Genomic DNA, 26,966 nt, shown 5'->3' on the forward strand with positions numbered 1-26,966 from the left:
CTGTTTATGTTCATGTGAACAAAAATTTTCCTATTGCATCCTCAATAGCAGGCTTAATTGGCCTTAGGAATATGTTTACTGGAGATGAGTGAGAATTGGAACTTTTTTTTTTTTAATGGCATAACACAGAAAGGTGTTTTGTAAAATGTGGCTAGCAATTGGCATGTTTGCTGTCGATATCCTACCATGATGGACTTGGATTCTTTGTGCAGATAGAGAAGTATGTGATAAAAAAAAATACATAGAAAAAATAAAATAGTAAGAACTGAAGTAACGGGACATTTGCTGGTGCATCTTGTCCAATTAAAAATGACAGAAGTTTAGGGGTTACTTTTCCCTCACTATGTGACAGATTTTCCTTTCGCTTAACCATATTTCATTTTAGGTATCAGTATGAAAAATATCTATTATTTTCCCACATTTCAAATGTCTGTGATGTATTTGATGTGAGAGGACAGAAAGAACTGTTTAAAATAAATGTAAATTTACCATATCATGAAACACTACTGAGGCCAAAAATAAATAAATAAATATTGCTTTAAATTTTCTAATGTTATTTTTCTTTCACCTGGTTTTGCTATGAATGTGATTTGCAGAGTCCATAGAGGGTATGTATTTTAGCATACTTTGTGGAATGATATTAGAAAATAGTATGATATTAGAAAATGTAACATACTTTAGATTTACATACTAATGCAAAAACACTACTTCATGTAGAATGTAAAATGAAGCTGCTAATTTTTTGTGTGGTTGCTATCTCTGTATTTTTATTAGTACCTATTTTCTTTGAAGAATATTTTTCAAGCATAGGACTGGTGTGAGATAATTCAGAGCATGCCAAGATAATTTACTTACGACAGCATAGCTTTTAATTTCCTTTTACCAAGCCTCTCCATTCACATATATTCCTAGGATGAAGGATACTAGCAAAAAGAACAACATATTTGCTCAGTTCAGGAAGAATGATCGAGACAAACAGAAGTTGATAGAGACAGTCGTGAAACAGCTAAGAAGTTTGGTGAATGGTATGTCCCAGCACACCTAGACTTTGATTGCACTCAGTGACACCAAATCTGTGATTCAACATTGATCTCTAACAGGCACAGGTCATGATACAGTAATTTGGTTGCAGAATTTAAAAATGGAGTAGAAAAAAGACACTAATGAGAGATTAAACAAGAAACAATAAAAATATCATTTCTACGGATTTTTAAATAATTGGATACTATTTTATATGTGGAAAAGGTGACATTAATTTTTTTCACTTTTAGGGAAAAAAGGTAAAACATATAAATCAGGTCAAAAATTGTATATGAAATTGATTGTAAATACATTAGAAAAACCTTATATGCCTCTACATATAAGTATTTTTTTCTATTCAGACTTGAATGATTTTTCTGGGTTCTTTTCATCAGTATCCAGTTTTGGAATGCAATCATGTCTGATATGGGAGTATTTCACTGTCATTTTGTGACTGTTAACTTTTATTTTCATCTCAATATGATTTAAGTAGACTAAATTTTCCAGTTCTGCAGATTCGGCAGGGGGGTGGTATACAAATCTTTAAAGGTCCCTGAAATCAAACTTGATTTCTGTAAGAATATGAATTATTTGTTCTCCTTGGATGGTTTAATTTAATGGTTCTGAATATGAAGAAAAGGTGTTTGGATTTTCTTGAGATGCAGTGTTGCTGTTGAGCAGGGTTAATATTTCTGACTATATTGTTTGTAGCTGACCCCATTCTAGGATTTATTTGGTTTGGTTTGGTTCAAGTTAAAAGAGGGCAGGAACGAAGTGGGGTAAACTATTTGAGGTGCTGCTTGTGCTAGGGTAGATATGTTCCTACACACAGAAGTTGCCACAGGGCTCAGTTTCCTTTCTTCAGTAGCAGATCTCAGTACCTGTCCGCGGTATGGAAACAAGCCAAACCAAATGAACTCTGGAAAATCTAAAATGAACGTACATTTTCTTCTGTGTAAATTACCACCATGGTCCTAATGATAATATCAGTCTGATCGCAACTTTCTTCTCATTGTATTTATGCTGAATATTTCTTTTCCATTTTCAGGATTTATGCCTGTAAGAAACTTATACTTAACTCTGTAAAATAAGTGTAAAGAATTATATGTACATTTCTTGATTTTGTGATGAAATATTAAAAATGTTGAGCAAGTTGAAAATGCATTGCTATTGCATCTATTCAGAGCTTCCTGATTTAAAATAACTGCTTCCTTCAGAAAGACTGTTGTTATTCCCTAGTTATTGGAATGGGGAGTGTCACCAAAACAAAGATACAAGTATTTATTGACCGCCTCAACCCTAAAGTACTGCACATTAAAAAAAAACAAAACAAAACAAACCTACATGGAGAACATGGTAATTCTTCAGGCACAATAAAATCTGGAAATTAGAAGAGAGCGGTGAACAGCTAGCTCTTTCTGAAGACTGTGGAATGTGGCTGCCCCTCGCGCGCCTTACCCAGCCCTGCAGGGCATTCGGGATGTCTCTCTCTGGCTTTCTTTGAGGCGTCCCCGGATCCGGAGAGACGCCGCCTTAGGACTGCTTGGACTAGACCACCGTGGGTCCATGGCGGTGATGGTGTGGGGTTCCCTTTCTTCTATAATACATACAACATCCCGCCCCCTTCCCGCCAACCCGCGGGTGGCACTGTAGGGACCGGCACGAACCCTGGGGCATTTGGAGCCCTCGGACGGACCCACACAAAACGGAGAAGCAACCAGGTAGACTGACTGGGGTCGAGCGGGGTGGCCTCCGGAGTGGGAAGGAACGGTGAAATCGGCCCTTGAGACCCGTAGGGCGCCCGGAGATCTCTACCTCTGGTGGGACTAGGGTGTCTCAGTGAAGCTCTGGGCAGCAGTGACACACACGACCATGTTTTGAAGGGGTCCCGAAGTGGTAGGTCAGAAACCGGGGCGGTGTGGGGATGTCCGGGAATCTCGACCCCGGCTACCCCTTGTAGGTGCTTGCAATGCGAGGCATCTAAGACCCCGGTTTCCCTGGGAATTGAAACAGAGCAAAGGGGATAACCCTTTAACCTTGGAGTGTCGGAAGGGGAAGGGGCACCTGCAACCCCGAGGGTGGGGATGCCACAGAGCCCGCGTTAGCCGAGAGCGCGGGGTTCGCCCACCCGCGGGGCTGCGGCGTACAGCCGGGCACTTCTGGCGCGAAATCGCAGGCCCCGCCCGAGGATCGGCGCGGGGCGCGGCCCCCAGCCCAGCCCGAGCGCCGCGGCGGCTGCCACTCCTTACTCCTCGTCCCTGGGTGAGCGTGCCGCTGCCCACCGCCTCCAATCACTACTCTGCTCGGAGGGCTTTAAATATGCATGGGCACGTCACGTTGTATGAGTCGGGACCGGTCCGTAGGGAGGGAGCCAATATCTATATAAATGTGGCCAGGGTGGGCCGGGAAGAGAGGGAGGTGGGGCGGGGGTCTACAGCCCCGGTGACCGCAGCCCAAGTTGGCGACACCGGTGAGTTGCTCCTCTCTCGGCTCTCCCTGGCTGCTTCTATCAAAGGAGCGCTGACTCGGGGAGGAGGTGGGAGGTGCCGCGGGTGCCGGGCGCCCCCCGGTCCCCAGGCAGCCGGCACCCCAGCGAGGACCTGGCATTTGGGCCCAGAAGGCGTCGGACTAGAGGAAGGCACGTTCCCTAAGGGCGTGTGGTCACTGCCGCCTTCTACTACCGGTCTGCTTCTGGAGCGAAGTCCCTGTCCGAGGTTTTAAATCTCGGTTTGGGTCCCCAAGCCCCAGGCCCTTTCCGGACCGAACAGGTGAGCACTGCGTGCTACCAGCGCCCCAGCTCTCGCGCCCCCAGTGCTCCGAGCCGCCTGGCCGCCCCCCGCAGGCTCGCCATGTTCCCCTGGGGACTGAGCTGTCTGTCAGTGCTGGGGGCAGCGGGCACCGCTCTCCTGTGCGCCGGCCTGCTGCTCAGCCTGGCCCAACACCTCTGGACGCTCCGCTGGACGCTGAGCCGGGACCGGGCCTCCGCCCTGCCCCTGCCCAAGGGTTCCATGGGCTGGCCCTTCTTCGGCGAAACGCTGCACTGGTTAGTTCAGGTGAGTGGCTCACACCCCATCGTGCTCTCACCCCGACATGACCCCTTCCTCCCTGACTCCCACGGGACCCTCCTCCCTCTCAGTGTGCTCCCAGGGTTCGTAGCCGGTCTCGTCCTATCGCCCAGGGCCCCAGAGAGCATACACAGCCCTCGCCTTTGTCCAGATGCTCCCTCGAAGGGACCGTATGTCACCGGGGTTCTCCCCAGCGCTACTTAAACACGACACGACGACGCCAGGGTGAACAGAGGGGTTCTAAGAAGCATTCGCTCTATACCCTGCAAGCACATAATCAGGAAGCCCGGGCTCTCTCAGCCATGAGCCCTCGGGCTCTCACATCCCCATTCTGAGCCTCAGTCTCTTCCTCGCCCCAATGGGAACAGGAGAATCTACATTTCAATAGGGTAGTCGCGAGGCCTATTTGAGACTCGGTTTTGTAGAGACTCCACGCGCCGGCCTGGAGCAGGGAGTTGTTACCAAGGGGCGGTTGGGAGGCCTGGGCCAGACCCCCAGCCGAGACCCAGCAGCTCCAGCCTCGCTCCGCCTCGCTTGCAGGGCTCTCGCTTCCACAGCTCCCGCCGGGAGCGCTACGGGACAGTGTTCAAGACGCACCTGCTAGGCAGGCCGGTGATCCGCGTGAGCGGCGCCGAGAACGTGCGCACAATCCTGCTGGGCGAGCACCGCCTGGTGCGCAGCCAGTGGCCGCAGAGCGCGCACATCCTACTGGGCTCGCACACCCTGATCGGCTCAGTCGGTGAGCCGCATCGGCAGCGGCGCAAGGTGAGCCAAAACCTGCGATTCCTGGGCACCTATTGTGGGTCAGGCCGGGCTAGGTTTCAGGGGCACACTTGGAAGCTGGCAGAGCCCCCTGGCTAACCAGTGGTGGCTTTGGTCCAGTCCCTTACTTTTTGCCGCTTTGGGTTATCAGGCTAGGACTGGGACTTAAGGGACATTTCATCTCCAATCTTCTATGTGTGGATGATACCAGAATGGGTGGGGAAAAGGGACCAGAAAGCCCCCCTTGGAGAGGGACCAGGGACGACTTCCCGGAGGGAGTGGCAGCTGGAACCTGGATGGATGGGAGGGACTGTAAACATCAGAGATTTAGAGTCTGGGAATGGCGATAGCAAAAGCCAACACATTTAGGTCTGGGCCGCTTAGAAGAAGAGAAGGGGGCCGACATTGGCATTCTGGTGCCTCTGGAATCGTGGAGCAGAGGAAGCCGGACCATGGCCAGTGCTGACCCCGCGGGCTTCCCACAGGTCCTGGCTCGAGCGTTTAGCCGTGCGGCGCTGCAGCGGTTCGTGCCCCGCCTGCAGGGGGTGCTACGGCGCGAGGTGCGCTCCTGGTGCGCGGCCCGCCGGCCGGTTGCTGTCTACCAGGCCTCCAAGGCTCTTACCTTTCGCATGGCTGCGCGCATCTTACTGGGGCTACGGCTGGATGAAGCGCAGTGCGCGGAGCTGGCCCGGACCTTTGAGCAGTTTGTAGAGAACCTCTTCTCGCTGCCCCTGGACGTACCCTTCAGCGGCCTGCGCAAGGTACTGCCGCTCTGGCCTCAGACCTTCCTCGTGGGGCTTCCCAGCGTGGGTGTGTCTTCCAGGCGAAGACCAGTCTCTCTGCGCGCCCCACGCGTCGCCTCTCCGGGGGAACCGAGGCTTCGCCCAGGGTGGGGAGGTGGCATGGTGTGGCGGTGGGCGTCGGGGCTGGCCTCTGTCCTCACTGGCTGTGCGATCCCAGCCTCTCCGGGCCGCGCCTGCCGGGCCCGCGCGCTCGACCCAGCAGTCGCTGGCTTCCTGACTTTGGGTCTCCGTGGTGGGCACCCAGGCCGTCACCCCAGCACGTCTCCAGAGCGGTGCCCCCTGGCCCGGCCTCCAGCGCCTTTGTGGAAGCCCGGATGGCTGCGGAACCGATGGGAGCACTAGCCCCGCAGACACTCCCCCAGCCTAGCCCGGGTCGAAGAGGTGTGGGTGCCGGCTTCCCGTCCGCGGCCCCGGCCCCACTGATTTCTGGATCAGAGAACCGCTGCTTCTTCAGACCTCAGAGCTGTGGGCCAGGCCCAGAGAGCAACCAGGAGGGCCGAATTTGCCTTTTCCTTGTCTGTAAGCTAGGGCTTCTCACTGTCCTGATGCCTTGGTTTTTGTTTCCCCGAATAAAAAGAATGGTTATGTATAAAGGGGCATGCTGTAGGCTGATGGCTTTGAATGCTTTTTCTGATTTAATCCTCTCAGGCTGCAAAGTGTTATTATTCTTATTTTACTGGTGAAGAAACTGAAGCTCAGAGGTTAAGTGACTTACCCAAGATCACACAGCCGGCCAGCAGAGGCAGGATTTGAACCCCATCTCCTATGATCTGAAAACCCAAGTGCTCAGATGCTTTTGCTGTGCTTGCTCCCTGAACTGCCTACCTCTTGCCTACCTGCTTACAGAGGCTAATGCTTAGACCCACCTCCAGTAGTGTTCTCTAAGCCAGAGCTCTTTTGGATCCATTAAAGTGTGCCTTCCTGTCTACACTGGTGCCCACTGCCCCTGCCTAGTCTAGTGAAGGCAAAGGGCAATGGACTGATTTCACCCCACCAGGGACAGTATGGAATGTGATCACCAAGAGAGAATTATGTGTAGAGATGGTGGATAAATTCCTGAGCATTTATTGAGCTCCTGCTATGTGCCAGGCATGAAGCTAAGCTGAGAAACTTGACACCTGGGTCTCAGTGGACCAGAGCAGCCCAAGGAAGATTTGGGGGTTAGGTGTGCAGGCCTGGCCCCCTCAGACTTCCTGTCCCACCTCCCCTCTCTCCCCACATATCAGGGCATCCGGGCACGAGACCAGTTACATCGGTGCCTGGAGGAGGCCATCGCAGAGAAGCTTCATGAAGACAAGGCTGCCGAGCTGAGTGACGCCCTCGACATGATTATCCACAGCACTAGGGAGCTGGGCCATGAGCTCTCAGTGCAGGAGCTGAAGGTAGGGAAGGTTTTACTTCTCCCCCTTTTGCATTCCTAGCAGGTCTCCATACACATGCTACATCCTTTCCTCCCGGCCCCTAGCAGAGTCCTGTTTGGCTCCACTTTAAGCCCTGGGAACTCCTTAGGGGGAGGGGAAAGGGGAGACATGGGTTCCAGCCATGGCTTAGCCATACCCACCAGCTCTGTGGCCTTGGGCCAGTCACCATTCCTCTCTGTAGGAGTGTGGAAAGGCATGAATTCTCGGCCCTTACTTACAGGTTCTGGCCACAAACAGACCTGCTCACCCACACCCTTCTCTGTCACTCCATGCCTTTGCCTCTGCAGTCCCCAGTCTATGAAACCCCCTCCACTCCTTTTCTCTACAAACCCTAAGGGCTCAGGGTCAAACTCCATATCTTCCTTGAAGCTCCCTCTTCTTCTGGAAATCGACATTCTCCTTCCCTGAGCCACCTTGTCACCTGGCACCGCTAACCTCTTTGGCCACTGCGTGGTCTCTCCAAGTTTAGAGCCCCTCCCCATGTATGCATAGAGCACAGGCAATGGAAGTAAGGAGAGAAGCTTTGGAATGGCCCCCAGGACCTGCTGGAGAACACAAAAAGGAGTGGAGAGGTTGGGAAGGCAGGGGAAAGTTAGAAATGGGAACACCTCAACCCTTCCAAAAGCAACTACCAGTCTTTCTGAGTTAATTTCCCACTTTCCAAGACCCATGCAGGGTAAGGCTCAGCCTTAGTTTCTTCTTTGAGAATGGAGCTAATAATCTGTCTCCTGACTCCTGGGGTTATGAGAGCTGCAAGAATCCAGGGGGTTAGAAGTAAATGAGTCCTGGGAGAGCTTCTGGATAGGAATAGTTCCTAGCTCTGAAAAGGAGTGTTTGACAGGGTGTGACAACACCCTCCAGGTTCTCAGGAAGAAACCCACTGATCAGGAATCTTCAGTTGTGGTCTGGGCATCAGGGGCAGGCCAGGCAGATTAGGCCTGGCCAGGAAGGACACTGGGACTCCCCATGTTGTCCAGGGCAGGCAGTTAGTCTTGGACCAGGTCATTCAATCCACAGATATTATGATATATCTATTTGGTGTCAGGCTCTACACTGGGACTGAGGATATAGCGGTGAGCAAAACACAGCCCCTGGCCTTGAGGTGCGGGAAGGGAGGAGTACACATTCATCCCATGATCAAATAAATAAATGTATAAACACAAACTGTGGGTGCCACTAGGAACGAAGACACCAGGAGCTGGGAGGGCAGAGGGAGGCAGTAAGTGCTGGGGCTTGGAGGATGAAGCCCTCTGTGCTTACTAGTCAGTGCAGACCAAGAAGACGTTTAATCACTCACTGGACCACTCCACCCAGCTGGAGGAGGAAGCCCTGATGACTCCTTTGCTTGGAGGCTGGCGCCGCTGCTACAGGTGCCTTCCTCTGTCCTCCTCCCATCCCAATTCACTGTCAGGACGCCCAACAGGGATTCAGGCAGCACCACCAGGTGGTTTAGAGCACTGGACTCCTGAGCCCGGCCGCTGGGACTACCTTGAGCGCCTCTTGGAGCCTCAGTTTCCACTTCTGTAAAACGAGGGCAGTAATTGTGCCTTACAGGGTTGGAATGAGAATCAAAGGAGTAACGCTTAAAGCACTAAGAATAGCACACAGAGTAAGTTCCTCGCGTCTCTGGGAGCCCTTCCAAAGTAAGTGGATAGATCCTGGTTTGGGCCGTTGCTATATGCGGCTTTCTCAAGGGGCAGACTTGGGATTCGATCGACTCCGGGCCTGCTTACGGAGCCGCCACTCTGGCTTTTGCTCAACGGTAAATTTGGGCCCTTTGCTCCCCAGCCATAGGGCCGGGAGGCCTTGCGGCCAGGGCCCGCTGCGGGAGACTCAGCGCCGCCCGGGCTGTCTTGCAGGAGACGGCTGTGGAGCTCCTCTTCGCCGCCTTCCTCACCACGGCCAGTGCCAGCACGTCCCTCGTCCTGCTGCTACTGCAGCACCCGGCGGCCGTCGCCAAGATCCGGCAGGAGCTGGCGGCGCAGGGGCTGGGGCGCGCTTGCGGCTGCGCGCCGGGGGCCGCGGGGGGCGGCGCGGGGCCCCGGCCCGACTGCGGCTGCGAGCCTGACCTCAGCCTGGCGGCGCTGGGCCGTCTGCGCTACATCGACTGCGTGGTCAAGGAGGTGCTGCGCCTCCTGCCGCCCGTGTCCGGGGGCTACCGCACTGCGCTGCGCACCTTCGAGCTCGACGTAAGTGCGCGCGCCGCCCCGCACCCCGCCGCCTCCTGCCGCGGGGTCGACCGGGCGGGGTCGACCGGGCGGGGTCGGGGGGATTAGGACCGCGAGGTCACCTCTTCCCGCCCCCCCACCCGGGGGCCTCCGATTTCCGCCTACGAACGGCGCCGAGCCCTGTCCCGTTTACCGGGAAGCACGGTTGAGGGGGCGCGAAGCCTGGAGCCTGGTGAGCGGATAAGACTAGGAACCCCGCCTACTTGAGCTTTCAGCGGCGGTGAGGGTCGGTCAACTCAATCAGAACCGAGTTTTAGAATAAGACATACTTTTCTCCGCGCAGCACTCCCGTTAGCCAGTGAGTGTGGGTGGGAAACAAGGAGAGCCCCCAACTGTGTCCCGTACCCCACCCTCTGCTGCCTCACAAGCAAGGAACCGGCCATTGTTAGCCCGATCTGGCTCCGTCTGTATTAAGCCCTTGGGCAATTCCCTCTTCGCTCTGGGCCTCAGTTTGCTCTCTGGAAGGAAGTAGTCTTGGTCCCTTCCAGCTCTGACACGTCAGTCAGGTGGTGTCAGGGCTGGGCGGCACAGTGGCAGCATCAGAGTGGAGCCCTAAACTTGCGAAACTGAGGATGTTTGCCTGAATGGCTGTCACTGCGGTCCCCCTCGACCCCCAGCTCAGTCGCTGGGCTGCTCCAAGCAGAGATGGGGCACTCCCTTCCCTGACCCTCGCTTTAAACAGCCAAGGAACATCTGTGGCACATTCCACACCAGGGGTGGAGTGAACCATAGCCACCGGGATTCTGTCCTGGAGGAAATCATCAGGAGAGAAAGGAGACCAGGGCCTATACTTCATCCCAAATGGATGTGAGGAAGATAGAGATCTGTAGTAAGGAATGACACCAAAATGTTTTGGGGGCTGACATTTGAAATGGAACAGCACACCAGCAGAGAGGGGGACCATTCAGACAAAGGTGGGTGGAATCATGAGGTGTTTAGAAGTGTCTTGGATGCTGCATCTTGGAATTCAGACTTTATTCTACAGTCTCTAAGGGAAACAGAGGAAGAGGAGCACAGGTCCACCAGGGGGAGCAGAGGGAGAGCCATTGTCCAGTTTACAGATGGGAAAACTGAGGCCTAGAGAGGAGAGAGAGAGAGACAATGTTTTTTGGTGATTCCAAGATCTGTCACCTGTTGAGACCCACTGAATTCAGGCTAGGGAAGTAGGAGAGTTAGGGGGTTGGAAGACACATCAAAAAGTAGAATAGTTGAAAAAGCTGAAGGTGGATAGAGGAAACATGAAGGTTGCCTTACAACCTTTTAAGGATGCCTGGGTTTGAGTCCCATGTTCGCTTCCTTAAAGTGTGGCTACCAGACCTGAATACGATTGCACAGCAAGTGGAATGGGGGTGGGAGGGTGTTCGGGTAGAGAGTCAGTTTTCAGTTCAATGCAAAGAAGAGCCTTATAATTGAGCAGATCATAGAGGAATGAGGGTCCCTGTCATTTGTGTTGTTCCCGCCCATGCAGAGAGTGGGTGCAGAACTAGAACTTAGGTCTCTTGATCTAATGTCAGAAGAAAAAAGAAAGACAAACAAAACAAAACAAAACACTGAAGCATACATAACAGATTACATTTACTGACCAACAATATATATGCCAGACTTATTCTATTCTCACAACAACAAAACGGGCATTTTTGTTCCTGTTTTACCAGTTAAGAAACTGAGGCTCAGAGAGATTGAGTATCCATCCTAAGGTCACACAGCTCACCAGAAAAGGAGCTGAAATTGGAACGCAGAGCGTTCTCCTAGCTTCCGGGTTAGATGAACGTTCCTGCGGATTTTTGGAAGCCTGTTGTTTGCACCCGGGGTGGAGGGTCGGGTCGGGCCTGGGTCCCAGGTGCCTCGTGGTCAGGTGGGTCTCCTCATTCCCCGCAGGGCTACCAGATTCCCAAGGGCTGGAGCGTGATGTATAGCATCCGGGACACGCACGAGACGGCCGCAGTGTACGGCAGTCCGCCTGAGGGCTTCGACCCCGAGCGCTTCGGCGCGGCGGGCGAGGAGTCGCGGGGCGCCTGCGGCCGCTTCCATTACATCCCCTTCGGCGGCGGAGCGCGCAGCTGTCTCGGCCAGGAGCTGGCACAGGCCGTGCTCCAGCTGCTGGCGGTGGAGCTGGTGCGCACGGCGCGCTGGGAACTGGCCACGCCTGCCTTCCCCGCCATGCAGACCGTGCCCATCGTGCACCCGGTGGACGGGCTGCGGCTCTTTTTCCACCCGCTCGCGCCTTCGGCGGCGCGAGATGGGCTACGCCTCTGACCCTGTGCGCTTCGGAACAAGGCTTGGCCAGCGGCAGCGGCGCGCTCTCAGCGCCGCCCATCTGCGGCTTCTTAGGTTTCTTAGTGCCGGGCAGGGCGCTCGCTCACTCGCTCAACAAACGGTCACCGAATGCATCTCTGTGCCAGACTTTGAGGGCGGAGGAGAGCGACCCCCGCCACTGCGCCCACGGAGCCCGGGAGAAGCGCCCAGGCCGGTGGGAAGGTGCTTCCTGGGTTCTGAGCCCTGAGGAAGGAAAGGTCCTGAGCCCAGCCTCTTAAACCTTTACTAGGTTTGCTAACAGGGATGGAGGGAACAGATCTTCACTAGGAGCTGCGGGTCCTCGCCTCCCTGTGCCAAGCCCAGGAGGTTGCATGGATCTTGGGGCCGCGGGGACGATTGCCAGGGGAGGGTTGGACCGTGCCAGAGACCCAGCGAACGCAGCTGGGACCTGCAACCCTTGGGAGGAAGCGCATCTCCGGTCTGGCTTTGGGCTACAGTTAAGACATACCGAGAAGGCGCCCAACGGAAGGCCCTCAGGGAGCGGGCCTCTGCTTGGGGCCCCGCGGCCACTCTGCTGGTCTCAGTCTCAGCAGAAACATGACTGTGGGCTCTCCCAGGGCTCTGAACAGCTCAATATCATTGGATTCTGCTGGTGACTTCTTAAAAGAAAAATTCCTACTTCGAGAATGTGTTTAATCTTTCCACATATACAAGGGAGAACAGGCACATGGAGATGTCTCTAAGGCTGGATTATTTTCATGGGAGGTTGAGACATAATCAGAGAGCTTTGGGATATTTCTAGCGATAACAGAAAGGCCAAGAAGAAAGTTTCCCGGCAGCAGTTGAGCGAGGAGGCTAAGGCTTAGCTGGGCAGCTGCTTCCTGGTGGGAAGGTGATGGGGGTTACCCAGGAAAGACCCACCCCAGAATATGACCAGAGCTATCCTCCTGAGCACATCCCAAGAGCTGGGCTGAGAATTCTCTCTGTAATAGCTGGCTGCAGGGACCTTCCGGTTTACTACCTCAACCCCCTCCATGGCATAGGAGAAACAGAAGACTTCCCTGAGGAACTAGCAATGTGCTCCCGGGCTATTTGGCCAGTGGACTGGCCACCCCGTCTGGACTCCTCTACCCCATCACTTACTCCTTGCTCGGGCCTCTGGGCCTGTGGCTACCATGTAGGGCTCAGCCCTTTGTCCTTTCATAGTGATCCCTATGGCTTAAGGACTCTGACACAGAGGTTTCCACTGGTGTTTAAACCGAAGCCAAGAGCCTCCAGTGGCACCATTCCCAACAGCCCACTGCAACCTGCCACCCATCTTCAGACAGGCCAGGGCAGCTGGACATGATGGGTGAGCCAGGGAAGTTGCAGCCCAGGCCCCAAGCTGACCCTTTAGTGAACCAGAAGGAAGCTAGTGCCCTCCTGACCTTATGCTTAAGGTGGATCCCCGGGCCAGAAGGAAAGGGGGAAGCATCAGGCGCAGGCAGGGTCAGTAGCTCAAGAGCGCAGCGGGCCCTTCCGAGAGAGCTCGGCTGACACTGCCATAACCCCCATGCAGGGCAATTCATCACCCACTGCTGATCACAGGCCTGGCGCCAGGCCATGGGCTCTGGGAGGCAGTGGAGCCAGCAAAAGTGGCAGAACCGGGGCCTGTCCTCAGGGTGCTCCCTGAGGCTGCAGACAACATCCGGGCTGAGAAGCTCCACCAGGGGGAGGGGGCAGGAGGATCGAGGCTTGGGGTGGATTCTGACTGGGGGGGAAGAGAGGAGAAACATAGCAAGGAGGTTCTCCAAAGCCTCCATGGTGTATGTGGTAAGAGACCTGGTTTACCTGCTCTGGGATCGGTACTAACTATAAGCTCCAGTAGGGGCAGCTTCAATTTCCCAGCGATACATCATTTTCAGTAATTTCAGGGAATATCTGAGCTCCTGTTTCAGTAGTTCCAGATTCTCTGAGGAAGGAGCATACTGGTTCTTGCCCTCACGGGCTGCATATGCTTACGAAGGAGGTAGATAATAAATAAACTAGCAAGCGAAAGAGCGAGAGTATGTCAGACGGTGTTAAGTGCTGTCAAGAAAATAAAAGCTGGCTGTAATACCTAGTACCTGGGGGCTAGACTCTGCAGGGTGGGAAGGTGGAAGACTTCCGTGAGGAGGTGACATGTGACTTCTGAAGGAACCAGCCAGCGGTGATCTGAGAAAGGTGCTCCCCAAGCAGAGGAAACAGCGAGCGTAACACCCTGAGACAGGAATGGGTTCCCAAGAAGTGGAAAGGGATTGGAGGGTAAAAGGTGAGGAAGGGTGCTGGGAACTGACCTGACTCGGGTCTCCCTCTGGGTCCTCACTCCCCTCCTCCAGCAAAAACAAAACAAAACAAAACAAAAACCCAAAAAACAAAAACAAAAACAACACACCCTCCACCCCCAACACTTTGCAACCGGGAGGCTATTTTGTAAACATCTTGGAAATATTTTGTTTTCCCGGGAACCAATCCTCATCCCGCCCACCACCACTGAAGAAAGCTTGGCAAGTTTTCTAATCAAAGTTCTTATCGGGTTGATAATTTATTGACCTCTTCTCCCATTCAAGATGTTCTTTAATGATCTTCACTTTCACATTTAATCCTTTCCTGCCTGACAACCCCGCTGGACGCCCCCGCGTGTCTCGATGGGCAGATTTATTAGAACTCTCCCCCTCCCCCGGCAATTTCCAGCACGCAGGCCCCACTCATCTTGTGACCCGGCGCGCGCTGAACTTGGCGAGGTGGCCCTGCAGAGTTCACTCGGATGTCACGGTCCGGGCTGCAGGGGTCACAGGCAGGTCAGGCCAGAGGATTGGGAATGGGCCCCAGGTCACGCCCCCGCTCGCCAGTTTTGCTCACCGGCCCGAGCGCTGTCTAGAAAGGGGCGGGCCCAGGATTTCTGCGAATCACTTCTGGTGCGTCTCGCGCGGTTCCTGCCGGTGCCCAGAAGTTGGCTGTCACCGTTTGCAGTCGCCAAACGGTTAGATGAAATGACGGTGGGAAAGACCCTTCTCTAGAGCCTCTGAAACACCGAGTAGGGTTATGCGGGAAACGCAGACTGCCAAGCAAGCTCTGTGGCGACTCCGGCTTGGAGCGTTGCGGGACCGTGCAGTCCCTAGGACTCCACATTTTCCAATCCCGCCAGCTTTGGGGACCACCGCGGGAGGGTCACGTATTTAACAGCTCTTAGGATCAAAGAGTTTTCCATTTACAAAGGACGCCTTCCGAGGCGTGCGGCGTGCTCCTGCAAAAGCCGGCGTTTAGTTTTAAACAAACGTATTCTGTTTCGTTTTCCGCGCGGCTGGTGAGTCCGGCGCTCAAACTGAGGATGCGTGTGGCCCCGCCAGGTGAGAAGTGGGGAGCGCACGTGCACTCCGCAGTGTCCGAGCTCCGGGCATCAGGCATCGGCTGCAGGAGCGGCTGATTGCAGCTGGGCAAGGGCCAGACCTGCTTCCGAGGATGGATTCTCTCAACACTCCCATTAGCCGCCGGCAGAGGCCTGGGTTCAGGGCCAAGCACCCCTCTCACCCGGGTGGCTTCGGTTGGTGGGGGCCGTGAGAGCGGAGGAAGGCTCCAGGTCATCCTGGTGACGTAATCTAGTGCGCCGAACTGGGGAAAGTATTTGCAACCAGAAGCCCATCTTGAAAACACAACTATCCCAGGGTGTTGTGTAGACGGATTGGGAATTACCGCCTTCATATTAAGGAGAAGGAGACAGGAGCAAGGATTTGTGGTGACTCACTCCAGGTCGTGCAAGTAGAGATGGAGCCGAGCCCCGGAGCACAGACTCCTGCGCTTTCCTTTCTCTATCTCTGTCACCTCATCTTCCCAGGCCTAAGGATCCCCTTCCTCTCTGCCTAGCTGGGGCTATGAGTCCCAGGGCCCTCGGAATCCGGCCGGCTGCTGCCGGTTCTCAGAGCGCTGAGCCGTGGATGAATTGCCCCTGTGGTCTCCCGCTGGGGCGTCAGAGTTGGGGCTCTGACTTGTGCAAGGTTACATCTGGAGTCCTGAGGGATCTGGAGGCTCTCTTGTACCCTTAAGTTGGACCTTTCAAGACTTCATGAGTGCTGACCTCCTTGAGGGGCTTGGGGAGCTGGGATCTATGATCCTCCGATCATGTCTGACCCCCGCCCTGCACGCACACACCACCCCGGCTCTCGCTTAGGTTCCGGCCCTGGGCTCTTCTGCGGGATCTTCGGGAGATTCGGGAGGTCTGCGTTTTGCTCTGCGTTCTGGAACTCAGTTTCCCCAGCGTGGGAAGTGGCAAGCCAGTCGGTCCCTGAACGCACTTCCCTTTGCTTCCGCCAGCAGGTGGAAGGGAGCCCACACGGCGCCTGAAAATGAAAAGCCATTGAAGGCAGCTCTGGGACCGCCCGTCGGACCCTGAGCGAGGGATTCCAAAAAGATCACCAGGAAGCCCAGGGCTTGGAGTTCCCGCTCCCCGGAGCCCAAGTCGGCCTCTGCCGCCGTCTCGGAGCCCCGCACACCTTGTAAGGGGGAGGCAGGCTTCTCTCTAGCCTCGCACCCCAGGAGGCGCGTTCCGAGGGAAGCAGCCACCGTGCCGCCTCTGCCTCGGCGTGGAACAAACGGTTAAAGATTTTGGGCAGCGCCTCGCGGGGGGAGGAGCCAGGGGCCCAATCCGCAATTAAAGATGAACTTTGGGTGAACTAATTGTCTGACCAAGGTAACGTGGGCAGCAACCTGGGCCGCCTATAAAGCGGGCGCGCGGCGGGGTTCGGAGCGCTGGCGACGGCGGCAGGTGGCGCGGGCGGCCGCGGCGCGCCATGGGGCTCCCGGCGCTGCTGGCCAGTGCGCTCTGCACCTTCGTGCTACCGCTGCTGCTCTTCCTGGCCGCGATCAAGCTCTGGGACCTGTACTGCGTGAGCAGCCGCGACCGCAGCTGCGCGCTCCCTTTGCCCCCCGGAACTATGGGCTTCCCCTTCTTTGGGGAAACACTGCAGATGGTGCTACAGGTAAGGGAGCTTGGGCGGGACAGGACGATTCTCAGGAGCCCGACTGGGCTCAGGGCTTCCAGAAGCCAGGGTAGGCGTCCCTTTGAGGGAGGTGACTATGGCTAGGATCCGGGCTAGCCGGAGGCGCGGCGCTCCCCGGCGCCCCCTCACGCCTGTCTCTCTCCTCCGCCCTCCTCTCCCAGCGAAGGAAGTTCCTGCAGATGAAGCGCAGGAAATACGGCTTCATCTACAAGACGCATCTGTTCGGGCGGCCCACAGTGCGGGTGATGGGCGCCGACAACGTGCGGCGCATCTTGCTCGGGGAGCACCGGTTGGTGTCGGTTCACTGGCCCGCGTCGGTGCGCACCATCCTGGGCTCCGGCTGCCTCTCCAACCTGCACGACTCCTCGCACAAGCAGCGCAAGAAGGTGAGGGCGGCGGTGCCCGGACAGGGAGGGGGACCCTGTCCCCTGGAGGGGTTCTAGCAGATAAATGCCGGGCGAGCGCTAGCTGCACGAGATGTCGGTTGGGACCCGTTCAAGCCCAGTTTAGCTCTATCAGCCGAAAAGTGCCTTGGGTCTGGCAGGGGTGAGGGGGGCTGGAAGGGGATCCCGGAAGGCGAGGGGGGCGGTTTTAACACTTTTCCCTCTTCTGGAACTCAGGTGATTATGCGGGCCTTCAGCCGCGAGGCGCTCCAGTACTACGTGCCGGTGATCGCGGAAGAAGTGGGCACTTGCCTGGAGCAGTGGCTGAGCTGCGGCGAGCGCGGCCTCCTGGTCTACCCCCAGGTGAAGCGCCTCATGTTCCGCATCGCCATGCGCATCCTGCTGGGCTGTGAGCCCCGACTGGCGAACGGCGGGGACGCGGAGCAGCAGCTGGTGGAGGCCTTCGAGGAAATGACCCGCAATCTCTTCTCGTTGCCCATCGACGTGCCCTTCAGTGGGCTGTACCGGGTAAAAGAGCTTGCAGCGTGAGGAGCTAGGGGCGCGGGGACGCGGGGACGCGGGGACGCGGGGGCTCGGCGTCAGCTCACTGCGGTGCGCTCTCTGCGCTCAGGGCATGAAGGCGCGCAACCTCATCCACGCGCGCATAGAGGAGAACATTCGCGCCAAGATCTGCGGGCTGCGGGCGGCGGAAGCGGAGGCGGAGGCGGGCGGTGGCTGCAAAGATGCGCTGCAGCTGTTGATCGAGCACTCGTGGGAGAGGGGAGAGAGGCTGGACATGCAGGTGAGTGGCAATTCCAGGAAGAGGCACTGAGGAATTTGGTCCTCTGGCTTTCCAAGGGCGGTACCTGGGGTCCCCAAAGCTGACGCCCAGACTCCACAGTGAGCAGACCTCCCAGACCCCAGGGATGGGACCCGGAAGGTTGAGACACCGGGTCCGGAGAGCTGTGGGAGAGGATGCAGCGGAACAGGGAGCCTGCCCTAGCCCTACCAGGCTTTCCGGGGAACGTTGGAATTTGCAAAATATAAATAAAGAATGTTGGGCGATTTTAATACAACCAAGGCTTTCATTCAAGAATTCCCAGCGTAGTGGGATTTTGCTGGCCTCCCTGCTCTAGCTGAACGAAAGGGACTATGCATTATGTTTAAAAATGTAGCCTTCCTTGGCTTTCTATCAGCAAACTTTTAGCTCGGCTCATCTTTCCAGAACCTTCAGTTGGGTTCTAAGTGATTGCTGTGTAAAATTGCATGCAAACTTGTAAAAAACGTTTGAATTATTCCATCCTTAGGCACTAAAGCAATCTTCAACCGAACTCCTCTTTGGAGGACATGAAACCACAGCTAGTGCAGCCACGTCTCTGATTACTTACTTGGGGCTCTACCCCCATGTTCTCCAGAAGGTTCGAGAGGAGCTCAAGAGTAAGGTAGGGGGACACTGGCCTTGAAATTAGCTTGAGAAATTCTGCTGTCCCCTAGCCATCTTGCCAATATGTAAGTGTGCTGACTTCTCTGAGTATTTTGAAAGCGCAGGGCCAAGGGGTGGGTGGGCCGGTGACGAAAGAGAATTAGCTTTGTGAATAAAAAGGAAGGAATTGTGAGCTGTGATCCCACTCAGGCAGGGTTTGATCCTTGTATTCCTACGCATTCTCCACTTTTTGCAGTGCATTGGAGATTTTCAGTTGGATTCCACTTTCTCGAATTTGTATTTCAAGGGCATGAATGGGGACTCCTAGGTGGTGGTGACAGTGGTGGTGGTGATGGGGGCGGGGGAGAAGCTTGGTGGTTCTAAGTGGGGAGCAGCCTTCTCTTGGAATTGTAAATAGATAGTGGATTTGGGCCAAGGGGTGGAGGCAAATGGTCATTAGCTGCTCACAGTTTCCCCCTCAGGGGGAAAACTCCCAATATGGGGCCCTTTGGGTCTAGTCGCCACTTAAGCCCTGTTTACGTCTGCTGGGCTGATTTTACTGGAGCACAAAATAACCGTTCACCTCTGTATGACTGTTTTGATAGGGTTTACTTTGCAAAAGCAATAAGGACAACAAGTTGGACATGGACATTTTGGGACAGCTTAAATACATTGGGTGTGTTATTAAAGAGACCCTTCGACTGAATCCCCCAGTTCCAGGAGGGTTTCGGGTCGCTCTTAAGACTTTTGAATTAAATGTAAGTTAATTTGTTGTGGTTTTGAATCTCCCCTTGCTTCCCTGTGCGTTGGTTTCAATTTCTTATGCTTTTGATGTCATCATCCTGCCCCCTGTGCGCACGTGTTTCCACCATCAAAATGTCTGTCTGCCCTGTCTCTCTCCACACATCCCTTTTTTTCAACTCATAATTGGTCCGGTTATCAGTGATAACTTTTTGTTGTTGAAAGTTAGATTCCAGTTTGTCAGCCCTTGGGACTTCATAATCTTTTGCAGGGATACCAGATTCCCAAGGGCTGGAATGTTATCTACAGTATCTGTGATACTCACGATGTGGCAGATATCTTCACCAACAAGGAGGAATTTAATCCTGACCGATTTATGCTGCCTCACCCAGAGGATGCGTCCAGGTTCAGCTTCATTCCATTTGGAGGCGGCCTGAGGAGCTGCGTAGGGAAAGAGTTTGCAAAAATTCTTCTCAAAATATTTACAGTGGAGCTGGCCAGGCATTGTGACTGGCGGCTTCTAAATGGACCTCCTACAATGAAAACTAGTCCCACCGTGTACCCTGTGGATGATCTCCCTGCAAGGTTCACCCGTTTCCAGGGGGAAACCTGATGGGTGTGAATGCCCAGCCTTCAGACTTATTTGAAGTGCACATGAGGTTTTACATAGTGTCATGTTGATTTTATTATATTTAATTTCTAAATGTATATTATAATATTTATGTGTCTCTACTACAGTACCACAGTCTTTAAATATTAAAATAATGAATTTGGATAGTTTCCAAATAAAGTAAAATCTGAAGGTGCTTGTCTTGCATTTAAGATTCCTGTGGGGGGAAAGCTCACTGGTTTTATATTTGTATATTTAGCCAGATTTCTAAGCATCTACCTGCATGGCTTTATTTGTTATCTGCGCATATCTATTTTCTGTGAGGAAGAAACTTTAGCTGCTTTTTCTCTTCACAGTTATCAGAAAAATACAAATGTGAGTGTGAGTTAGTCCAACATTTGTAAATGTTTCTATGGTTTAGATTCCCTATTTGGAAAATCTATCAAAGTTAATTTTAGATTTTTTTTTTTTTTTTTTTTTTTGCTTGCTTTGCTTTGGGGAAAGATGAATTTGAAAAGGTAATGCTTGAGAACATCCTACTCTAACCTAAAACCTTCAGCCATAAACTTAGTACGTTTAATAAACATAATGAATCTATGTTGTTGCAGAGTGCCAGCACTGTTTTTCTGAAGGTTTCAGGTAAGAGGAAGCCGGTCACTCTAATTATGGACAGTTAGTGACCAAAAATGAGACCAGAAGTTGCATCTGAAAACAGTATTGGAAGAGGCCAGTCTCTGGTTTAGATAAGCTAGTCCAGGCTTTTCTTTATTGAAAATAAGGCGGGAGGAGTAGATTTAGCAAGCTGACAGATAAAGTTTTTATCTATGCCAGGCAATAGGGTGTGAGCCTGACAGGACTGATAAAATGGCCCAGTCATGACCTTGTGAACCTTGGCTAACCTCCGTGAAAGCGCAGTTTGGTCACATTTCTGACCCTGGCATAGCCATGTTCTGAACTGGAGGCCAGACTCTCTATCCAGAAAGGTTAGCCCCGGTGACTTGCTTATGCAAGCACATTTTCAGTTTTGAAATGGCACAATCTGCTTACTGAACCTCTGATGGCTTGTAGGTTTTGGACTTTAAAATTTTCATTACAATTTTAGAATTTGGCAATACTGCAGAAGCTGGGTGGTCTAAATAGGTGTTTGAAAAGGGTTCTGTCTGCAATTAGAGTTACATGTTCCACCTGACTTTACTTTTTAGGTAGAACTTGGATTGTACTTCTTGCTGGAATCCTCTAATTTTTAAGGGGTGTTTGTATAATAACTTAAAATGTCTTATAATAACTTTATAATGCTTTTTTTTTAGTGAGAAATTACAGGCTTATTTAGTTTCAGCCAAAGCTTTAGTGAAACTTGGTGTGCAAGATGACCCCTCCCCTCGTAATATTTGCCCCAGATCCTTCCAGCTAGAAGCACATTAGCCTGAGGACATTATTTCAGGTAATTTATACAAGGCCATATTTTATAAGGGTTTCAATACCTTTCATTTTGCCAGAGGACAGTTAAGTGTTTTAAAATAACATCTTTGGTGACTCTGTGACCCCATGTCTCTGTGAGCATAGTGCAGGAAAAAAATCGAACCGTTTAAAAATATAATTCAATTTTTAAAATTTGCCTCTATCTTTCATCTGGAGAATGTTGAGGAAAGCACTTCTGGCTTGAATCTCCCAGGTTACATTTAGCCCAATTATGCTCATCGATTACAGAGTAGTACAGAATTTACCCTGAAAATACGTTAAAAACACAACCTTTGATAATACGCTTAGTGCTGCGTGAAGACAGTGTAAAGATGTTTGGATGTGAGGCAGAATCAATGTTTGTGGACTGCCATATTGAACATTAAACAGGCCTGGATCACGTCTAGCTGGGGCAAGCATGTTTTATGACACGGACACCTTTGGGTCAGTGTTCAGGCATCACTCAGTGGAGAAGTGTTTCAGGATGTGGTGACTGTTCTAGATTTAGGATTGGCCCAAGGTATGGATTGGGCCAAGGTAGGGGAGACCACTGTGAGAGATGGCTGCGGGGCTTCCTGCGGCATGCTGAAACGTCATGGTGTGCTCTCCAGGGCCTTGGTGGGGAAGCCAAGCTGGCCAAGTCGGTGCCCTCTGCCTCCCATTCCACACGTGCCCTTGCCCCGGCCACCTCCCATAAACCCTCTTGTCTTCAGTCAGGGGGTGTGGCACCACCAATGACAAGCTATTGTCAGTACAGGCATGTGGAAACCTCCAGCTGGGTCTATAATGTGTGAGCATTCAGAGGGATGTAGCCTTCACCCAGCTCAGCCTTGGGAGGCCCACTGAGGGACTGTGATTTGCCTGGGGCCACCCAGGGAGTGGCTGAACCAGGAAAGGCCTCCTGCTGCCTTTTTTTTTTTTTTTTTTGCTTTTTGCTTTTTTCTTTTTTTCCCCAGCAGCTAATAACACCTGCCTGGTTTATCTCCAACTTTCTGTTGGCAGACAAGTAGATTCAGGGGTCTCTAACCTCCTAACTTCTGGATGTGTCCCCTGCTACCATTCCCCTGCCCTCTGACAGGCCAGATCACTTCTCTTGCAGGCTGCCAGAGGCAACCAGTAAAATGGGAGCGTGACAGGAAGTGGCTGTTCCCCTAGACCCCTCATCGGTGAGGTTTCAGGGTGCTTTTGCACCTTGCCACACCCCAGAGGTCCACAAGGGGGCGGGCTTCTCCCTTCTATGCCAACCTCAGGGCCCAGTGGTTTTCCCCACCAGTGTCCATGAAATCCAGCATCCACGGACTCTGGCCCGGGGCCTGCTTTTACCCCAAACAATGAGAGGCTACAGACTTCCCAGGCTTAGCAAGTACTCAGCCTCAGGCCCGGTCAAGGCTGCCTGGCTTCTCTGGAAGGGTCATCCTGGGCACCCTGGGTGGATCTGGATCACCATTTAGTTCCTGAAGTGGCCATGATCTGTGGTCTTTGAGGTCACCTGGCTCAGGTGTCCACCATTACCCACATACAGCCCACAATCTGACCTACATTGCTGTTGGTATCTCTGGAAAATGGCCCTCAGTTTGGGGAAGGGGAGAACACGGTTTTCGAAGGACAGGGGCAGTGTTCGGATGACCTTAACCAGGTCCAGGAGCCGTCCCACAAAAGTACCATGCAAGGAACTGGGGATGTTTAGAGAGGTTTTGGCGGCTCCGCCTTCAAATAGTTAAAGGGTTGTTGCAGAAAATACAGGTTCAGGCCTGTTTCAAAGGACAGAGCATGCACTTAGGAGGGTAAGTTAGAAGGAAGAAGTTAACACCATATAAGGAAAACATTTTGAGGTGACTAGAGCCCCTTGCTGATGACACAGGTTACCCTACGAGTGAACAAGCTCCCTGTCAGTGGAGGCATCCACACAGAAGCTGGAAAACTAAGCCACTGTAAGGATTCTGACATGGAAGGAGAGGTTAGGTTCAATCACCCCCTAGTTCCTTCACAAAATTAAAGAGTCGTGATTCTCTGAGTTTTGATTCTGTATCAGTTCCGCAGCCACTAACCCTTTGAAATGCAGATGAACTCCAATCTAGGGAGACAGGACATCCCCGAGTCATCTTCCAGTGACATTCAGCAGCTCTTGTTGACCATTCTGCCAAACTTGGGAGCCAAATATGAAGGTGGGAGCCCAGGGGGCCTGATGTGTGATCTCACAGAGACACTGAGTCCCCTGTGTGGATTGCCGGGGACCCTCCCTCCCGCCCTGTGGCCGAGCGCTTCCAGCTCCGGCTTCTGCATCTGCTCTGGCAGCGGGGCTTCGCCCGGCTGTGTCTTGCTGAGCATCCACTTGACCCAGCTTCTAGGGTTGTAACACCCTGCCACCTTCCCCAGTGCTCCCCAGCCTCCATGATGCCATGCGTCCACGCCAGACTCTGCCCAGCTGTCCTTTCTCTTCCCCTCTGGAGAGCTAGTCTGAGGCAGCCACTGCCTCATGGCTGGAAAGTGAGCCCGCCCTCCTGTGCCTCCCTTGGCCCCCACCCAGAACACACCCACGCATAGTAGGTGTTCTTTGGAAGAGAAGGCTTCTTGGGGCCAACCAACACCCGTCACTTCATGTCTCTCCGGCTTTGCAGTGCCATGTTTTTCTTTGAAAAGTGAAACTCATCCTTGGAAAATCTCAGTGGCCGCAAGCTTACACGGCTGTGGTTTAACAGCATGTTGTGTTCCTGAAATCGGCACTTCATGGGTATTAGGCCAAACAAGCTCTCCTTCTTTTGAAGTAGAGTCAACTTGAGTTAGAAACCTGGGACAGGGTGGAAACTTAGCCCTGGATTACGTGGTGGGTTTTCTGGGCGAGGGTTATAATGTTGCAGTCCTCATAACCGGACCCCTGCAGCACAGAAGCTGACCCACACTGCAGTTCTCACGACTGCCAGTCCCCTCCATTGTCCGTCGGGGGGCGGGGGGGTTGGAAAGCTACTCACTCATTTTTGACCATAGATGCTTCCAGATTTTTATCTGAAGTCACTAATGGGTTCACTTAGCTCAAATGCATTGTGAAAAGAAGACAAGGGGCTTTGCTTATAATAGATATTTGACAAAACACATGAATTGATTCATTACGTACAGTCATACAGTCAACGTAACAGTGGCTTATGCAATGATAGAGGAGGGGATTAGGTATTCTGAAATGGAAAGTTCCTTTAAAGTCAATTAGTCACAGACTTTTGGAGCTGGAAGGGAGATTACAGACAGGTCATCCGAACCCCTCCGTGTACACCTGAGAAATCTGAGGCTCAAAGAAATTTAAAGTCAAAACACAGAATTAGGACTGGCAGTTCAGTGTTCGATACATTATGATTAGCCCTCAATTTAAAAAATCGTATTCTTTGTTTATACATGTGCCAGGGAAAAAGGGCAGGTGAGCCGATTATTTGAGACCAAATTGCTTCCAGGTTCTTACTCCTCCTGTGTCTCTGAAAGTGCCCGGGCTCTCACAGGTGCCTTGAGAACTTGGAGTTGAGTGGCCCCCAAGGATCGGACATGAAGCCTGGCTGAAGGTACAGACTTCTGGCATTTCTGGTGTGGCGGGGGGCTCAGTCTGCACACTGGTAGAGCCAGATCATCAGGATTTTGTCTTTTTTTTTTTTTTTTTTTTGGCTGACCAGCAGAAAATGGTTTCTGTTATGGTTAAATTGTATTCCCCCACCTTTCTGCCCAAATATGTTGAAGTCCTAACCCTCACTTAGGACATCAGAATATGACTTTATTTGGACATAAGGTCTTTACAGAGATAATCAACTTCAATTGAGGTCTTAGGGTAGGCCCTAATCCAACATGGCTGGAATCCTTATTAGAAGGGGAAATTTGGACACAGAGACAGTCACACTCAGAGGGAAGATGATGTGAAGACACATGTGGAAAACACCATGTAGAGACAGAGGGTTGAAGTGACGTATCTAAATACACCAGAGGCCAGGAAGAGTCAATGAAGAATTCCCCTCCGGGTTCCAGAGGGAGCTCACACTTTGATTTTAGACTTCTAGCCCCTAGAACTATGAGAATAAATTTCTGCTGTTCTAAGCTTCTTAATGGAAGCCCTAGAAAACTAATACAGTGCCCCCAAGCAAGAAACCTCATTTGTGAGAAACAGTGGTTCTTTCTTATGTGTCAGAATCCCCTGGAGGGCTTGTTGGAATACGGATTACTGGGCTCCACCCCAGAATTTCTGGATTTCTGGATTGCTAGAAATTTGCATTTCTAGCAAGTTCCCAGGTGCTATTGGTCCCTGGACCACACTTTGAGAATCACCAGTGAAAAGGGTTCTGATCTCTAAGTAAAGGAGGAGTCTTAGGAGGGCCAGCATGTAATGTTAACAAGTGGCATTAGGCAGGGAGAGAGACAGCGAGAGGGGTGGGGGGGGGGCGGCAGTGTGTGCTGATACAGGGCAGGCCAGTCCCCTCTGGAGGGGCAGATCCTGCTCAGCTCTGGCCTGTCCTTGATCTGTCAGAATAAAAGTGCTTCTAATTTTTCAGCAGGTGCTGGAAATCCAGTTGTACATGGGAATATCCTGGTTTTTAGATTTGGTAACTAATTCACATTAAAAGAAACTTATGCAGGCAAGATACAACTTGTTTGCAGCCCTACTGGCTGCCAGTTTGCAACTTCTTGGGTTTTGGGTCCTTGGGAATTTTTGGAGTTTGATAGAAAGTGGCTTAGGTGAGTGGTTCCATCTCAGAATCTCTCCTAAAGTTGCAGTTAAGATGTTGGCTGGGTCTATATCCTCTGAAGGTTTGGTTAAAGCTGGAGGTTCCACCTCCAAAATGTCTCCCTCATATGGCTGTTGGCAGGAGGCCTCAGTACTTTGCTATATGAATCTCTCCACAGGACTGCTTGGGTATCCCTGCAACATGGCAGCTGGCTTCCCCTAGAGCAAGTGATCTAAAAAAGCAGTAAGACAGAAGCCTCAATGACCTGGCCTAGGAAGTCAAGCCCCATCATTTCCACAGTGTCCTATTTTAAAAAAATTATTATTGAAGTATAGTTGTCATCACAATATCCTATGGACTAGACAGGTTAGCCCTATTCAGGATAGAAGAGACCCACATAAGGATGTGAAAACTGGGAGTTGAGAATCGTTGTGGGCTGGCTACCATACTAAGTGTTCGAATCGATGGGGAGCCTCCTTTTCTGCCCTCTCTTTAAACTATTTTCATCTTGTTTCTGGACAGTCATTGATTTCTAAAATTTTCATTGTAATATTTCATTTCATCTAATATTTTCATCATTACCTATGGACACTTATAGCTGCCATCAGAAAAGATCTATTACAGAGTTTCTCAGAATTTCTAAGGGATCATCTGGGCCAAGGTTGCAAATTGGAAAATCTTGGGTAGAGCTTGAGAGAGTGGATATTTAAGTTCTTCTGTTTGCCAAAGTCCCCCACCAGCCTACTTCATTCATTTTTAGGACTTCTCAGGCTTCTGAGGTGCCTGACTCTGACCTAATCCAATTGTCCTGGTTTGCCTGGGACTCAGGACTTTCAGTGCAAAAACAGAGATAGTCCTGGGAAAACTCACATGGATGACCATCCTAATCAACGACATTATTTGACAAATGAGGGAAATTCAGTTCAGATAGCAGATGTGAATCGATTAGATCCTTACAGTCAAGGTGTGGTCCACGGACCAGCAGCATCTGTATCACCCCGTTGCTTGCTGAAGGTGCGCCAACTCAGACCTCACCTCAGTCCTGCTGAATCACCCCGCAGTTTACCAAGAGTCCCAGGTGAGTTTC

General features: G+C 52.2%; 3 protein-coding genes across 9 annotated transcripts in view; all 3 read left to right on the top strand.

Moving 5' to 3' along the window:
- Positions 1-2,180, top strand: part of EXOC6 (exocyst complex component 6) — a 277,514-nt gene extending 275,334 nt beyond the window's left edge. For all 7 annotated transcript variants that reach the window (XM_047824816.1, XM_047824814.1, XM_047824819.1 and 4 more), the window contains one exon: positions 913-2,180. In XM_047824816.1, coding sequence (XP_047680772.1) covers positions 913-1,045 — 133 coding nt within the window. In that variant the 3' untranslated portion in view covers positions 1,046-2,180. The remainder of the gene's footprint in view (positions 1-912) is intronic.
- Positions 2,181-3,793: 1,613 nt separating this feature from the next.
- LOC125148376 (cytochrome P450 26C1) lies at positions 3,794-11,555 on the top strand. Its single transcript, XM_047826419.1, has 6 exons — positions 3,794-4,073; positions 4,626-4,850; positions 5,333-5,608; positions 6,877-7,032; positions 8,931-9,260; positions 11,178-11,555. The coding sequence occupies exons 1-6, from the start codon at positions 3,870-3,872 to the stop codon at positions 11,553-11,555; spliced, it is 1,569 nt and encodes a 522-aa protein (XP_047682375.1). The 5' UTR covers positions 3,794-3,869.
- Positions 11,556-16,351: 4,796 nt separating this feature from the next.
- LOC125148137 (cytochrome P450 26A1) lies at positions 16,352-19,843 on the top strand. The gene is made up of 7 exons (XM_047825913.1): positions 16,352-16,549; positions 16,732-16,956; positions 17,191-17,481; positions 17,585-17,755; positions 18,261-18,395; positions 18,982-19,134; positions 19,389-19,843. Exons 1-7 carry the CDS (start codon positions 16,361-16,363, stop codon positions 19,728-19,730), a joined length of 1,506 nt encoding a protein of 501 aa, XP_047681869.1. The 5' UTR covers positions 16,352-16,360; the 3' UTR covers positions 19,731-19,843.
- Positions 19,844-26,966: the final 7,123 nt, after the last annotated feature.

This window comes from Prionailurus viverrinus, chromosome D2 (genome assembly GCF_022837055.1).
Source record: "Prionailurus viverrinus isolate Anna chromosome D2, UM_Priviv_1.0, whole genome shotgun sequence".
NCBI lineage: Eukaryota > Metazoa > Chordata > Mammalia > Carnivora > Felidae > Prionailurus > Prionailurus viverrinus.